General features: G+C 41.3%; 1 protein-coding gene across 1 annotated transcript in view; it reads right to left on the reverse strand.

Moving 5' to 3' along the window:
- The window catches only part of MYO1F (myosin IF), an 87,969-nt gene that overhangs the window by 53,866 nt on the left and 19,485 nt on the right, over nt 1-14,618 (reverse strand). Inside the window, exons 2-5 of the mRNA XM_039328468.1 lie at nt 8,845-8,982; nt 7,615-7,704; nt 6,887-6,981; nt 120-207 (exon numbers count right to left, since the gene is read on the reverse strand). Coding sequence (XP_039184402.1) covers nt 120-207; nt 6,887-6,981; nt 7,615-7,704; nt 8,845-8,982 — 411 coding nt within the window. The remainder of the gene's footprint in view (nt 1-119; nt 208-6,886; nt 6,982-7,614; nt 7,705-8,844; nt 8,983-14,618) is intronic.

The following is a 14,618-nucleotide window of genomic DNA, read 5'->3' on the forward strand; positions in this document are numbered from 1 at the left end:
TTCTGAAATAAACAGAATCAGATTTTGTTCTTCCCGCACAATGAAAAGTAAAACAACAACAACACAGAATTGGAAGAAGGAAGGGAGGAGAACGCAAGCCCATTGTTCTTGACACTTACCTGCACCTTTTCGCCTCCTCCCGACACCTTGGAAATGTATCCCATGATGTATTTTGCAGCCACTGTTTTCCCAGCGCCACTTTCACCACTAAAAATACACACACATGCTGTAAAATGGTGAAATAGGATGAATTTAGAAAGCAGAGAGAACAGGAGTCTAAATGCCCCATTAGGTCTGGCAGAGAAGGGATGCTATGGCTACCCATCAGCTAGGGACCTTCCTCTGGTGCCTTTTCTGCTGTTGCTCCCACTTATGGAACATCCTTCCCCCTGGAATTAGATTAGCTCCACCCCTTTTGATATCCTGAAAGGTCCTCAAGACTCTGTTGCTCCCAAGAACATCTTTAGATCCTGCTGCTAAAATCCAAATGGCTGGTGGGACCTCCACTGTTTTAGATTCCTAGAACAAAATAGACCTATTTGTGCTTAACCCGCAACCTTTTCACACAAAATGAATGAAACACTCAACTGCATCATCAGGCATACCCCGGTGGCTTTGTAGATGGATGGATAGAAGGAAGGAAGGAAGGAAGGAAGGAAGGAAGGAAGGAAGGAAGGAAGGAAGGAAGGAAGGAAGGAAGGAATAATAATAATAGTAAAGTTGGAAGGGACCTTGGAGGTCATCTAGTCCAACCCCCTGCTCAGGCAGGAAACTCTATACCATTTCGGACAAATGGCTGTCCAGTCTCTTCTTAAAAACCTCCAGTGTTGGAGCATTCACCGCTTCTGGAGGCAGGTTGTTCCACTGGTTAATTGTTCTCACTGTCAGGAAGTTTCTCCGTAGTTCTAGGTTGCTTCTCTCTTTGGTTAGTTTCTACCCGTTGCTTCTTGTCCTGCCTTCAGGCGCTTTGGAAAATAGCTTGACACCCTCTTCTTTGTGGCAGCTCCTGAGATATTGGAACACTGCTATCATGTCCCTCCTCGTCCTTCTCTTCTTTAAACTAGACATACCCAATTCCAGCAACCGCTCCTTATATGCTTTAGCCTCCAGTCTATCCAGGAAGGAAGGAAGGGAGTGGATAGGCAGGCAGGCAGGCAAGCTGCTTAACAGCAAGAAGAAATAATGGAATACAGGTGGTCCTCACCTTATAACTATTCATTTAACAACAATTCAAAGTTACAACAGCCCTGAAAAAAGTGACATAACTTTTCCTCAAAGTTATGACTGTTGCACCCTTCCACTTAATCACATGACCATGATTTGGGCACTTGGCAACTACTTTATATTTGCAAGAGTTGCAGTGTCCTGCGGCCACATGATTGTGCTTTGTTACCTTCCCAATTGTTTCTGCCAAGCCAAGTCAATGGGAAAAAACGGATTCGTTTAATGACCGTGGGTTTCATTTAACGAGCACATGATTTGTTTAACAACCACGGTAAAAATGGTCATAAAATCAGATCCGGTCACTTGATGACTTGCTTTATAACCGTATCACTTAATGATCAAAATTCCTGTCCCAATTGTGGTCGTTAATCAATGCCTGCTTGTATTTGGATAAATTTATTTAAGAAAACTTAAATAGTTTCTGATGCCTTCCGCATTGATTCAGATGGCAGAACAAAACCACTGCTTTAGGCAATGGGCTCCCTGTGATCCTAACCCACTGCTTGTCAAGTTTTCCAGAGCACTTGCTGCCCACCGGGATCCCATTTTGCTCAGAGGGAAGCCGGGGTGAAGCATTGAAAAGACAGTGGAGCCCAGTTGGACAATCAATTGATTTTGGAAAAAAGATTTGATATCAATGGACAAAGGACTTATGATAAGGAACTGGACAATCTTGTTTCAGAAGGACAAGTTGGTTTGCAGACGCCATTTGAATTTGAGATAGAGAAAAAAACATGGGAAGAAGAGAAACATGTGATTAAAGAGGACAATATAAAGGAAAGGATTTTAAGTAAAGTTTACTTAATGTTAAAAGAAAGGGGAAATGATGTTCTGCTACGAGTCATTCAGATTAATTACAACTTTTATACTAATTTAACAAAATGTATAAGGGGAGCTTTCTTTTTGGAGTGTATAGTGTGGCAGGCGGAGGCCCGATTATGGAAACCTGTTTGGACTAGAAAGAAACCCAGAATAAGATACAAATATTAAATCTGATTATAGTAATGTGGTAAAGGCCTTACAGCGATTTGGACTGAGTTGGACTTGGATTTTGTTAAAAGGGTTTTATATGTTTTTATTATTAGAGATGGTATAATGAGAAAAGAACTGAAATATGGGAAATGATGGAATTAATTATTGGAGATTTGGAGACATAGTGAAAAACAACAGAAGATTGATGAGAAAGAGAAGAATTTATTTTTGGAGTTGTTGTTGTTAATTGCGAAGTCGTGTCCGACCCATCGCGACCCCATGGACAACGTTCCTCCAGGTTAAATAATAAAAAAAACAACAATTGGGGCACCTGAATAGTAAATGAATATGTTAGTTTAAGATTAAATATTTGTAAAATTAAGAAAACATAATACAGGACTTTTGGGATGGATAATGAGTTTGTAAACTTTTATTGATTAATAAAATTCATATAGAGTGACATATTCAATGAAAATTTGTTTTAGAAATGTTTTAATAAGCCTATAATAACATAAATAGACCAGAGAATGTTAGTTTATTTTTAATTATATAACTTGGATGAAATGTTATATTAGTGAATGAATTGGTTTTAGAAAGATATTGACTTGATTATAATGTTCTTAAGAAAAGTAGTTTTATAGGTTAAAATTTTTATTGATTAATGTAGTTGATGGTTAGATATAGTGATGAATGAATTCATTTGAAAATGTATTAATTTGATTATAATATTCTATATAGATCAGTGATTCTCAACCTTTCTAATGCCGTGACCCCATAATACAGTTCCCCATGTTGTGGTGACCCCCAAGTGGGTGTGGCCACCAATAAGAGGGAGTAGGACAGCTAGGGAAAAGGGAAAAAAATGGCGGACAGCATGGTTTGGTGACCCCCGTGAAATGGTCATTCGACCCCAAATGGGGTCCCGACCCACAGGTTGAGAACCACTGATATAGATAGAGAGGGAACTCTTTAAGAAATACTGGGTATATATGTACTATGTTATTGCTTGTTTTTTTTTTAAAAAATGGATCACCATGTTTCCACGTGGGTTCTTAAGCTGTGTTGGTGTAAAATGGAAAACTAATAAAAATTGTTTTGAAAAAAAAAAGAAAAGAAAAGACAGTGGAGCCCAGCTGGTTGGCCGAAAGGAAAGGGGCAGGATGATAGGTGCAGATGGGTGCAGAAAAAGTTTGCGTTGAAGATGCCAGTAGAGAGAACACTTTTTATTCCCAAATTTCCGAGAAACGCTTCGCTTTTGGGCTCTTATAACTACGGACAATGCAAGGCTTATTTACAGAGTTTTGCAGCCTGCCCAGAGAGGAGAATTGCCCCATATCCTGCAATCACTCTTTTGCAATGATCTCATCGTGATTGCAGTGGAGAAGATTAACTAAACAAAGGAGACAGAGTTTGCACCCTGTGTTAAGGACAGCTTTTCTTCCGCTGTCTAAAATCCAAAGCTTTATTTATTTATCCGGTTTATTAGATAATTTTTTTATTGGTTAAAAGGTCCAGCCTTTTCTCTTTTTTTGCATTCCCACCCATAAAGCTGGTTTGGCATGTAATGAAACTACAGAATTTTGAATAAAGGGGAAAGCCCATCTAGATGACATTCGTGCTGCTTCTGCTTAGTGTTATAATTTAATCTTTTAATCGTCTACCATGTTTTTTTCATTATATATATTTATAACCGAGAGAAAAGTCTTACAAAATCGCAATAGATATCACTGCAATATTTTTCATGAAAAAGGAGGGGAAAAAAAAAAAGCCCCTTGCTTTCTGTAAAGTAAGTTGATTTCACAAAAAAACACAAATTCCTGCAGGGTTTTGAGGTGGTTTTGTTGTTGTTGTTGTTTTTTGTTTGCAATTCTGAAGGAGGTTCTACTGATTTTTTTTTCCAATGTTGAGCAATATACACCCTTTTGCTGCTGCTAATAAACTTCAGCTGGAGATCCTTGTGGCTGCAACCCTTGTAGACAGAGGATGGGGGGGGGGGAGATCCGATTTGCAAGTAGCAGAAAGCAAATACTGAATTCTCCTAGTTCTTTTTTTCCCATTTCTATACAGTGCAATGAAACTAAAGGGAAAGGATGGAAATTTCAGAGGCCTTGATGTCCTTTTGATCAAAAGGCATTGCCAAACATTGTACTTATGATCACAACTGAGTCCAGAATTTCTGTTGCTAACCAAGGCAGTTGTTAAGAGAACCACGTCCTACTTTATAATCTTTTTGCCACAGTTCTTAAGCGAATCATGTTGTTTGTTAAGCAAATCCGGCGGGGTTCCGATGTGGAACAATTCGCCCTGGCAAACCTGGCATTCCAGCCACGTTTGTCTGAGGAGTAACGACTGGCCACAGAGGGCCCCCCGCTGGGCAGAGCCCTGCTGGAGGAGCCAGACTGTGGTCCCGCTCTGCAGGGTTCTGCTGCGGCTGCCACCAAAAGGTGGCAGGTCGAAGTGGTGGAAAGCGGAGACGTATTGGTTGGCCCAGGTGGGCCTCACTGCCCCTGGCTACCGGGGGGGGGGGAGGCACCCTCGCCTTACGATACGAGCCTCAGCAGGCGGTGTTGCAGGAGGGATGGAATCCTCCCGTGCCCGTTCTGTACTTCCCATCATCGAGACTGGGCCAGTCTCCCCGAAAGGGGCGGCCAGTCTATAAGGCGCCAGGGGTTCCCCATAGGGGTTCTCCTGGTATGGGTCTTCATCCCTCCTGGTGGAGTTTCTCCATGGAGGTCCAAGGTGGAGTCCCAGTGCCTAACATAGGTCGGACACCTCCCCCCCAAAAAAGAGAAAGAAGAAAAAGAAAAAAAAGTTAAGCAAATTCGGCTTCCTCCACTCACTTTTGCTTGTCAGAAGCTGGCTGGAAAGGACACAAATGGAGATCACATGATCCTGGGACTGCAACCATCATAAATACATTCCAGTTGTGCCCAAATTTTGATCATGTGATCTTGGGGATGCTGTGAAGGTCATAAGTGCAAGGATTGCTTGCAAGTTGCTTTTTCAGTGCCATTGTCACTTTGAACAGTCACTAATCAAAAGATTGTAAGTTGAGGACTACCTGTATTCCTTCCAGAGTCACTTTTAGTGAGATGGATAGCTGTATAAATTTAATACATAAATAAAATAAATAAAACGGGTTCCTTTAGAATCCTGATCTGCTGGTCAAGCAGACTGAAGTTCTTGCTTATAGATTCAAAAGTTTCAGGATCTTTCTATTTTAGATGCAAAGATGGCATAGTCCAGGGGCATTTGCAGAGTGGAGTTCAAGAAGACCCACCATAAGGGCTTCAATTGCACAGTTCTGATTGCCATCTTGACTTTTTTGACCCCCTGTCATAGATGTATCTGTCCCCCCGTCTAGATCTTCTTGGACACAGCATCCATCATCCTAGCTACTGGTCCCTGCAATCCGAAGTTTGTGGCTCCTTGGTGCTCTTTGAGTAGTGTGGGAACAATCCAGAGAAAATAAATATTTTGGAGAATATTAAAAAGGCAGAATATATTTCCCCAAAGGAATACTGAAGAAGATCTTTTAAAAAGGCAGAAACTTCTCCACATATACACACACCCAGCCAGACAACTCAGCAGAAACTAGCTTTTAGAAATGCAGATGTAATAATCCATTCAGGAAGGTTGGAGCCCTCCAGCTAGAAGCTGAAGAGATCAGGAAGACAAAGACCCTTAAAATCTACATACCCATCCAAACTCTAAGACAGGACATAATATGATTAACCCACCACCATCAGAATACCAGAAAGGCACACTCAGATTCAGGTCAAAATTCATGACACAGAAACAACTCCAAACAAAAGCCCAAGAAGGTATAAAAACCCACTCCCTACTACATGTGCTCTTTTTTTCTTCCAGAGCCATCTTTCTGTCTGGCTCTCTTCTTCAATAAACTACAACCTTCTTTCTAAAGCAGTCGCCATGTTGTTTATTCCCAGCTTGGACTGGACCCTGATGAAGACTTTTCCTTCAACAGTAGTGTTATGTCCTGAGAGTAATGAAGAGTGAGGAGGCTCATCTTGAACACAGCAGTCTTTTATTAGTAACAGCTTTTTCCAATCTGGCAATCTACGAGGCACGCAGCCTCTCTTAACAACTCAGAGACCCGGACCAAATGGCAACAATTACCAAGTGCTTTCGCGCCTTGCGTGTGCGCACAAGGCCGGAGTCACTCAGTCTGGTCCCGGGCAGCTTTTGCAATTGCCCAGGACCTTGCAACGTCCCGAGCCTGCTTTTGCAGGCTCAGGACACAACAAGTAGTATGTAGATATTGTTTATATCTCTGTTTATAGAGATAAACAACATCTACCTATCACTAAGTCAAAAAGCCCAAGAGGAAACAAAAAGATCAAAACACCTCACCAGCAATCAACATCCACATGAGCAGAGGTTAACATCAAGATTAAGATCAGACCAACAATCAAGAAGAAACAATATCCCAGTCAAGGAATTACCAGTGCAGATAAACAAGCTAATAGTAAACAACAGCCTAATTAAGAAACCACCAAGAACATTCCCACCAATACTGACAGGGCAAGCCACCCTGCTGCCTTTGAGCACTGATGATGTTACCTAGTTTGGTAATGAAATGTCTGCAAGAAAACTACCAAGCTCAGATAGCGCTAAGGACCCCACATGACCTCAATCAAATATTCTCTTCTATCAGTTCAAAATTTACCTGATGATGACACACTGGTTCTCTCCATCAATGAGCATATTGCGGTACATGTTGTCTGTGAGTGCATAAACGTGAGGTGGATTCTCATACTGAGCCTAGAATATAAGTCAGAAGTCCACAGTCAGTACTTAACATTTTCACCCATGGTCTTACTTTTACTCTTCTAATATGTAAAAAAGGGGGCTTTACGCTTACAGTGTAGTCCATGATTTTTACTTTTTGACTCCTGCCTAATAACAAACAAGGGAGAAAATTCCTACCACATCACACGAACAATGGATTTAATTAAACAGATTGCATGGTAATAAATAAACAAATTACATACATGGATTTGTAATGGTCTGTGATTGCAATAAGCTGAATTGATTGACTGATACATGAATTAATATAAGCTCATGGATTTAAGGGGACATAAAATAAAATAAAAAACAGTTCTGGGGTCAATTTAATATATTATCTTGATTTGCTAGATACTACCTGGAATTTGACATAATGCAATAGTTCTTCTACATTTCTTGCTTCAATTTGCAAAATCTTAGATTAGATCATTATTTTTACCAGCCTTCCTCAAAGGCTTTGGTAGAAAGAGTGATATCATTATATAATCCATTTTACTGGGTGGATTAAAAATGTAACTGGATAACAAGATAGATTGTAAGAAATTCAAGGAATGGGATCGTTCAGATTCCTTGGCTCTTATATTGTTTTTTCTCATCCAATTGACTCACCGCTCCTTGGTAGAGTTCAATTTCTCGATCTGTAAAATAGGGCATCTGCTTAAAGGGGTTGACAGATATAAGGACTGGTCCAATATAGGTCTGAGCAATGCTTATTAAGGTCCAGAAAGAGAAAAAAATGGCCTGTGATTTCTTTAGTAAGGGCTCATAAACCTAAAAAGATTTGCAGCCATCTTGGCTGATGTCTTGCAGGCCACACAATGTACACCTAAAAAGTGGAAATGCTTTGTTTTCTATTTTTTTTTTTCTTTGCAAGAGTGGCTTCATAGGCTTTTTCAAAGTGTGATAAAAATGCAGAGGATTATGAAATTTAACACATGCGATGATGCCTGCCTTGGAAACCTTCTGGAGCAGGGGGTCTTCAAACTTGGCCCTTTTATGACTTGTGGACTTCAACTCCCAGAATTCCTCAGCTAGGCACACTGGCTGAGAAATTCTGGGAGTTGAAGTCCACAAGTCATAAAAGGGCCAAGTTTGAAGACCCCTGCTCTGGAGTGTCATTCTTCTTCCTCCTGTGGTATCAAAGCTAAGCCTGCAAGAAATCTATAGACTCTTTCCTAAGTGGAGATCCTTTGCATTCATGCCTGAATATAGACTTATATGTGGATATAAACAGGTCTTTTTTTTGTCATAGAACACCCAGAACGGAGTTCCGACACCTTTTTTTTTTTTTTTTTTTTTTACAAAAAAAGCACTGGATATAAATATATGTATAGTAGTTTCCCTCCCAGAGCAAAAAACCTAGCTCACATTTGTACAGGTAGTCTTTGACTTAGGACCGGTTGCTTAGTGACTATTTGAAGTTATGATGCCCCCCCAAAATTACTGAGTTCTGAAGTTCCAACAGCTGCCCCACCCCATGGTCATATGACTGCATTTCAGTTGCTTGGCAACCAGCCCGCATTTATGGCTGTTTACAGTGTCCCACAGTCATGTGCCCATTAATTATGAGATTTTGGCTGAAAACTGACATTTACTTCCAGTTTTTAGCAAAAACAGCCACATTGAACAACAGTTTCACTTAACCACCATGGCATTTGCTTAGCAATAGTCACAAAAAAGGCAGGCTCCATTACAGTTGTAAATGGAGGACTACCTGTACTGGTCTAGCAATAGTTTAATTTGCAAAAAGGCCTTTTTGCAAATGATCAAATATACTCAAGGTCCTTTCAATATCCCCCTTGTCATTTCCCCTCTTTTAAAATAAGGCTAAAAGGATACGAAGATGTAATCATCCATGTAACGTTTCTTCAGATTTTCAACGATGGCATCTTCATTAATTTTGGAGAGCAAGACCATGTCATCCACCCCGCTCTGTTTGACATTGTGGCTTTGCCAATGAAAGCGTTCCTTGCTGCCCTTTAAGAGAGAAGAAAAAAAAAAGAGAGATTTTATCCATGAGAAAGTAACCCTGGATTAAACTAGTGATCAGTCACTTTTCTTTGCTCTGGCTAGAGCTGATGGAGTTACAGCCAACACACCTGGAGGGCACCTGGTGGAAGAAGAATTAGGTACAGGTAATCCACAACTTACAACCCTTCGTTAAATGACCACTGAAATTACAACAGCACTAAAAAAGTGACGTATGACCAGTTCTCACACTTATGACCGTTGCAGCATTCTCCACAGTTGTGTGTTCAAATTTCAGGTGCTTGGCAAATGGCCTGTATTTACGATGGTTGCAGCATTCTGGGGTCCTGTGATTGTCATTTGAAACCTTTCTAGAGAGCTTCTGACAAGTCAATGACTGCCTGATTCACTTAACAACTAGTGATGCGCTTAACAACAATGCCCCATAACATGTGGCATGACTCACTTAACAACCGCCTTGCTTAGCAATGGAAATTTTGGTCTCAATTGTGGTCATAAGGTGAGGATTACCTGTAAAACTTATCCCTTAGAGTTTTTGATTTTTTTGTTTTTGTTTTTTTTTACCAAAATTGCATTTGTAGTAAAATTTCTCCACTTTTAACCACTAGCTGGAGACCTTTGTGAACCCTCGGACTTTGGAAATAGAGTTTTTATTTTGCATTTCCTGTGTCGGATGAGGAGAGCACATCTTTCTCCTTCTGTCCTGGCCACTTTTTACAGAACGCGACTGAAAGCATTTTAACAAACTGCATCATTGTCTGGTTTGGTGGCAGCCATGCCTTAGATAGGAAGTCCATACAGAGATTGGTAAGGACAGCCGAGAAGATCATAGGAAGCTCTCCCTGGTATTCAGGATGCTGCTTATAAGCACTATGTCAGTGATGGCGAACGTTTTAGAGACTGAGTGCCCAAAAACCGGCCCTGCCCCCACCTTCGCCCCCACCCCGCTCTGCCCCCTGCTCTGTCCACCCGTAGGGCCACCCACTGACTCCACAGCCCGCCGATCGCCCAGGCGGCCCAGCAGCACCATAGCAGCTACACCCTCTACCCACGCCCCGCAGCATCAACTACACAGAGATGGGGTGTGAGGGCGGAGTCTTGTCCCCACTGCCTGGCTGCCATGTCCTCGGCTGCGCTGCTCCGTGCGGACCGCGCTCACAGGCAACTCTTGGACGGCTGCTGAGGGCTCTGGGAGGGGGCCGTGGGGGGAGGCGGGGCTGAGGTGATGGCGCACGTGCCCACAAAGAGGGCTCTGAGTGCTGCCTCTGGCCTCTGGCGTGCCATAGATTCACCACCACTGCACTATGTGCTTAAAACTCAAAGCATTGTTAGAAACCCCACGCACTCACTTTATGGTCTGTTTCTGTTGCTCCCCTCTGGGAGGAGGTTTCAAAGTATTTCTAGCAGGACTAGCCGATTCTGTAATAGCTTTGTTCCCTATGCCATCTGTCTGGTAAACTCACAAGATTTGTGTTTCTTGCCATGCACATGTATACATAACCTGAAATAGACTGTGTTGTTTCTCTGTGTCATATAATATATGTGGGTATATGCATAATTCTGTATTTATTTATTTATTTATATGTATTTATTTATTTTTGCCATATTTATGTAGTGTATATCGGAGGTGGTGACCCTTTGAGAGCTGTATGCAATGAAATTTCATTTTAATGTATGCCAATTAGTGTATATTCAAAATGACAAAGCTATTCTATTCTATTCTATTCTGTTCTGTTCTGTTCTATTCTATTCATTCTATGTTTTTCACGATGCGATTGCTGTAAGTTTTGATTTCGTATTCTAAATTGCTTTGCTTTTTTTAACATTGGCGAGTTGAACGACTAAATAGGGACAGCTCGTAGGAGTTTGCCCCTGGAGTCCGGTAGGAGAAAGAATGACCAGGGGTCATTCTGAAGGATTGTATGCTGTAATGGGAGGGGGGGGGGAAATGCCACTGCTTGAATAGCCGCTGATTATGAGAGGTGTGGCCTGAAAGGTTTGATTTGGATACTGAATGGTTGGATGTTAGCTTCCAACTCAGTAAGCTGTGACTATATGGGTAGACTTTGACTTATGACTACAATTGGGACTAGAACTTTTATGGTTAGGTGATGTGGTCATTAAGTGAGTTTCACCCATTTTTTGCAGCATTTGTTAAGCAAATCACTGTGGTCATTAAACGAGTCATTACGTGAATCCAGCTTTCCACATTGACTTTGTTGTTGGAAGCCAGATGGGAATGTTACAAATGGTGATTATGAGATCCCAGGATTCTGCAACTGTCATAAATACATGCCAGTTGCCAATCATTTGAATTTTATTCATTTGCCATAACCATGAGAATGCTGTGATGTGAAGTACCAGTTGCAAGTCATTTTTTCAGTGCCATTGTAACTTCAAACTGTCACTAAGCAAATGGTCATAAGCTGAGAACTACTTGTGTTGCTACTGCTAAGGAATGCCTTAAATCTGGCTCACTCATCATGTTCCTCCAATTTTCCTGCTATTCCCATGGTTACATGACCACGGTCAGATTAGAATTGCCTTGTGATGAGATGGGCGGCAAATAAATTTAATCAAAATAAATAAAATTAACAGTTTGGGAGGGGAGAAGTTTAAAGTGAAATCTCCCACTATTTTCTAAGTCAAGAGTTTCTGCTTGTCTAAGATGAGAATCGGAGACAAGAACATGCCAACAGAATAATAAGGTTTCTGTTGATTATTTTTGAAGAAAAAAGAGGGAAAACGTAGGGACAAGAATCTGAAACTGTGACACACATTGCTTATGGGGTGTGTGAATTCCTTCTGAACCTGCAACATACCCAAACTTGTTACAGTACTTGAAGAAAAATCAAAAGCTTTACAGCAGATGACCATACTTCAGATGATTAAAAAGGCCAAGGATTTATCAGTTCTTCGAAAGGAGGTTTTGCAACTGAAACAGCAGAAATAATGTTCATCCTCCAGGTTGTTGGTATCTCTTTCTTATTGCATTTTTGTTCTTTAAATAAGAAATCCCATTATTTTTATTTAACACAGTTGTGTAAGGCAGCACATTTGTTTAGGTATTACATTTATGGGACAACCTAACCCAACAACATCACTCTGAGCAGTGTGCAAAAATTAATAACAGACACAAAGAAAAACAGCACCTAGCAGGTGCATGAACAAAATGGTAGCAAGTCTTAAAATATACTGTAACTCAACCAATTGGACCTCTACTCATCTTGCCCCAAAAGCTTGGGAGAAACAGCCAGGTCTTGATTGCCTTCCTAAAGGCTTGAAGTTTTGAGTCAACCATGTATTGAGGGAAGATTGTTCAAGAAGGTATGGGCCATGATTGAGAAGGCAACTGGTTAACATTGAAATGAAATGAATGGAATTTTATTAACTAACTTTAAAATTTATAAATGGGTTATCTTAATTCCACAGTGTATATATATTCAATCAATACTTACCTACCTGGGCACAAAATATAATTCTAACCCTATCCTGATAGGTGGAGGTCTTCTTAGCTAAGACTCTGAACCTCTCTTAGGCACATCCAACCATCTATACCTCCATCCTTCCCAGTTCTCTTCTTCTAGAATGGTGTTTCTCAACCTCAGCAATTTTAAAATGTGTGGACTTCAACTCTCAGAATTCTGGGAGTTAAAGTCCACGCATTTTAAAATTACTGAAGTTGAGAGAAACAGAACTAGAATAGAATAGAGGTGTCCTGCATTGTCATGGTGTGAATGGCAGTTCCAGCCTGCCAACCTTACAAGGAACAGCCCTCCAGGAAGAAAACAGAAACAACGGAGCTGTCAATGCTGCTAACATCGGATGTTTTGCATTGACAACAGATGAAAATGTAGCCATCTTTTTCCCTCTCTCTTTTAGAGTTAGATGATGCTGGGAGGGAGGGAATGTGAATGAGAGTCTAGCTAGACATAACAACACTAAACGTAGAGTGAGAATCAAGGTTATTGAGCCCAGAGCTGATAAAGAGTTGGTGGGCTGGAGAACTGGAGAGGAAGCCCGTGCTTTAAGCTAATTGGGGAATGTGATTTATGACTGTTAATTGGAGGAGGGAATTGTGCTTTGATACTATGTGCCCAGGGGAGGGGAATTCAGTTTTTGGCTTCGATTATGCAGTGCTGATATTATGCTACTCAAATAAAAGATTCTTTAAGGTAAACAATGCCTCAAAGTTCTTTTGAAGAGTTTTATCTGTCGGAACCATGACAGGAGCAAGCTGCCAAAAAAGTCAGTGCAGTCCTAGGCTGCATCAACAGAGAGGTTGTCAGCCTGCCTACAACTTTGACCTCTAAATAGAAATGATCCTTAGCTCCATTTGTTGAGAAAGGTATGGCTTTATTAGAGATCAAGTGTATTGCAGTATTGCATAGGCAGAACAGAGAATCACTCACCAAAATCCCTACGTTCTACTTTTCCCTCCCTTTACTGTCTCTTATTGCCTATCCCAGTGTGACAAATCAAGTTCATGCAAGATGTTTTCATAACGTAACGTAACGTAACGTAATGTAACGTAACGTAACGTAACGTAACATAACAATATAACATAACATAACATAACATAACAAGCACAATTTGGTATGTAGCTTTCTCTTTCTTCCAGCTGGTTGATCTTGAGGCAGCATCTCGAGAAATTACAGCCTCTACTTTCTATTTCTCAAGCATCTCCCCCCTTCATTCTCCCTCCCCATAGTGCATGGCAATCTGTCACCGCAAGGACAGCAAGCATAAGGTGGCAGCTGACAGAGATCATGTGAAGAGTTAGTACTGTTTTGATAAGATCACACTTGGAATATTTTATCCAGTTTTGGTCACTGCAATACAAAAAAAGGGGACTCTAGAAAAAGCATAGAGAAGAGTAAATAAGGATGATTAGGGGGCTGGAGGCTAAAACATATGATGAACGGTTGCAGGATATGTCTAGTCTAATGGGGTCACATGATAGCATCTTCCAATATTTGAGGCGCTGCCACAAAGGAGAGGGGTCAACATATTTTCCAAAGCAAGACAAGAATCAATGGATGGAATTTTATCAAGGAATGATCTAATCTACAACTAATGAGAAAATTCCTGACAGTGAGTATAATTAATCAGTAGAACAGCTTGTGGGCCCTCCACCACTGGAGGTTTTTCAGAAGAGATGGTTTGTCCAGAATGATATAAGATCACCTCCTTGAGCAGGAGGCTGGACTAGAACAGGGCTTTTCAACCAGTGGTACGGGTACCACCTGTGGTACATTGGCACCTGGCAGGTGGTTCGCGACTATCCTCGAAACGTGGTAGCAGGGGAGGGGAATGAGCTGAACTGGTGGCAGCACCGCACAAGCCTGAGCGAGAGATGGCTGGAGCTGCAGGGCTATCAGGGCTCAACGGAAGCACAAGGATCGGCGCTTCTTCGGGGCTGTCAGGGCTCAGTGGAAGTGCCAGGATCAACGTCAGAGCTCGGCGCTAATCCTGGTGCTTCTGCTGAACCCAGAAGAAGCGCCAATCAGCTGGAATATTGCAGCATCTCCAGGGTCTTGTGATTTACATTCAGATGCTTGGCAACTGATTCATATTTATGACGGTCACAGTGTCCCAGGTCATGTGAAGTGACCAAAACCTGC

Source organism: Crotalus tigris, unplaced genomic scaffold, assembly GCF_016545835.1.
Source record: "Crotalus tigris isolate CLP2741 ecotype Arizona unplaced genomic scaffold, ASM1654583v1 scf7180000024379.1109085, whole genome shotgun sequence".
Lineage (NCBI taxonomy): Eukaryota > Metazoa > Chordata > Lepidosauria > Squamata > Viperidae > Crotalus > Crotalus tigris.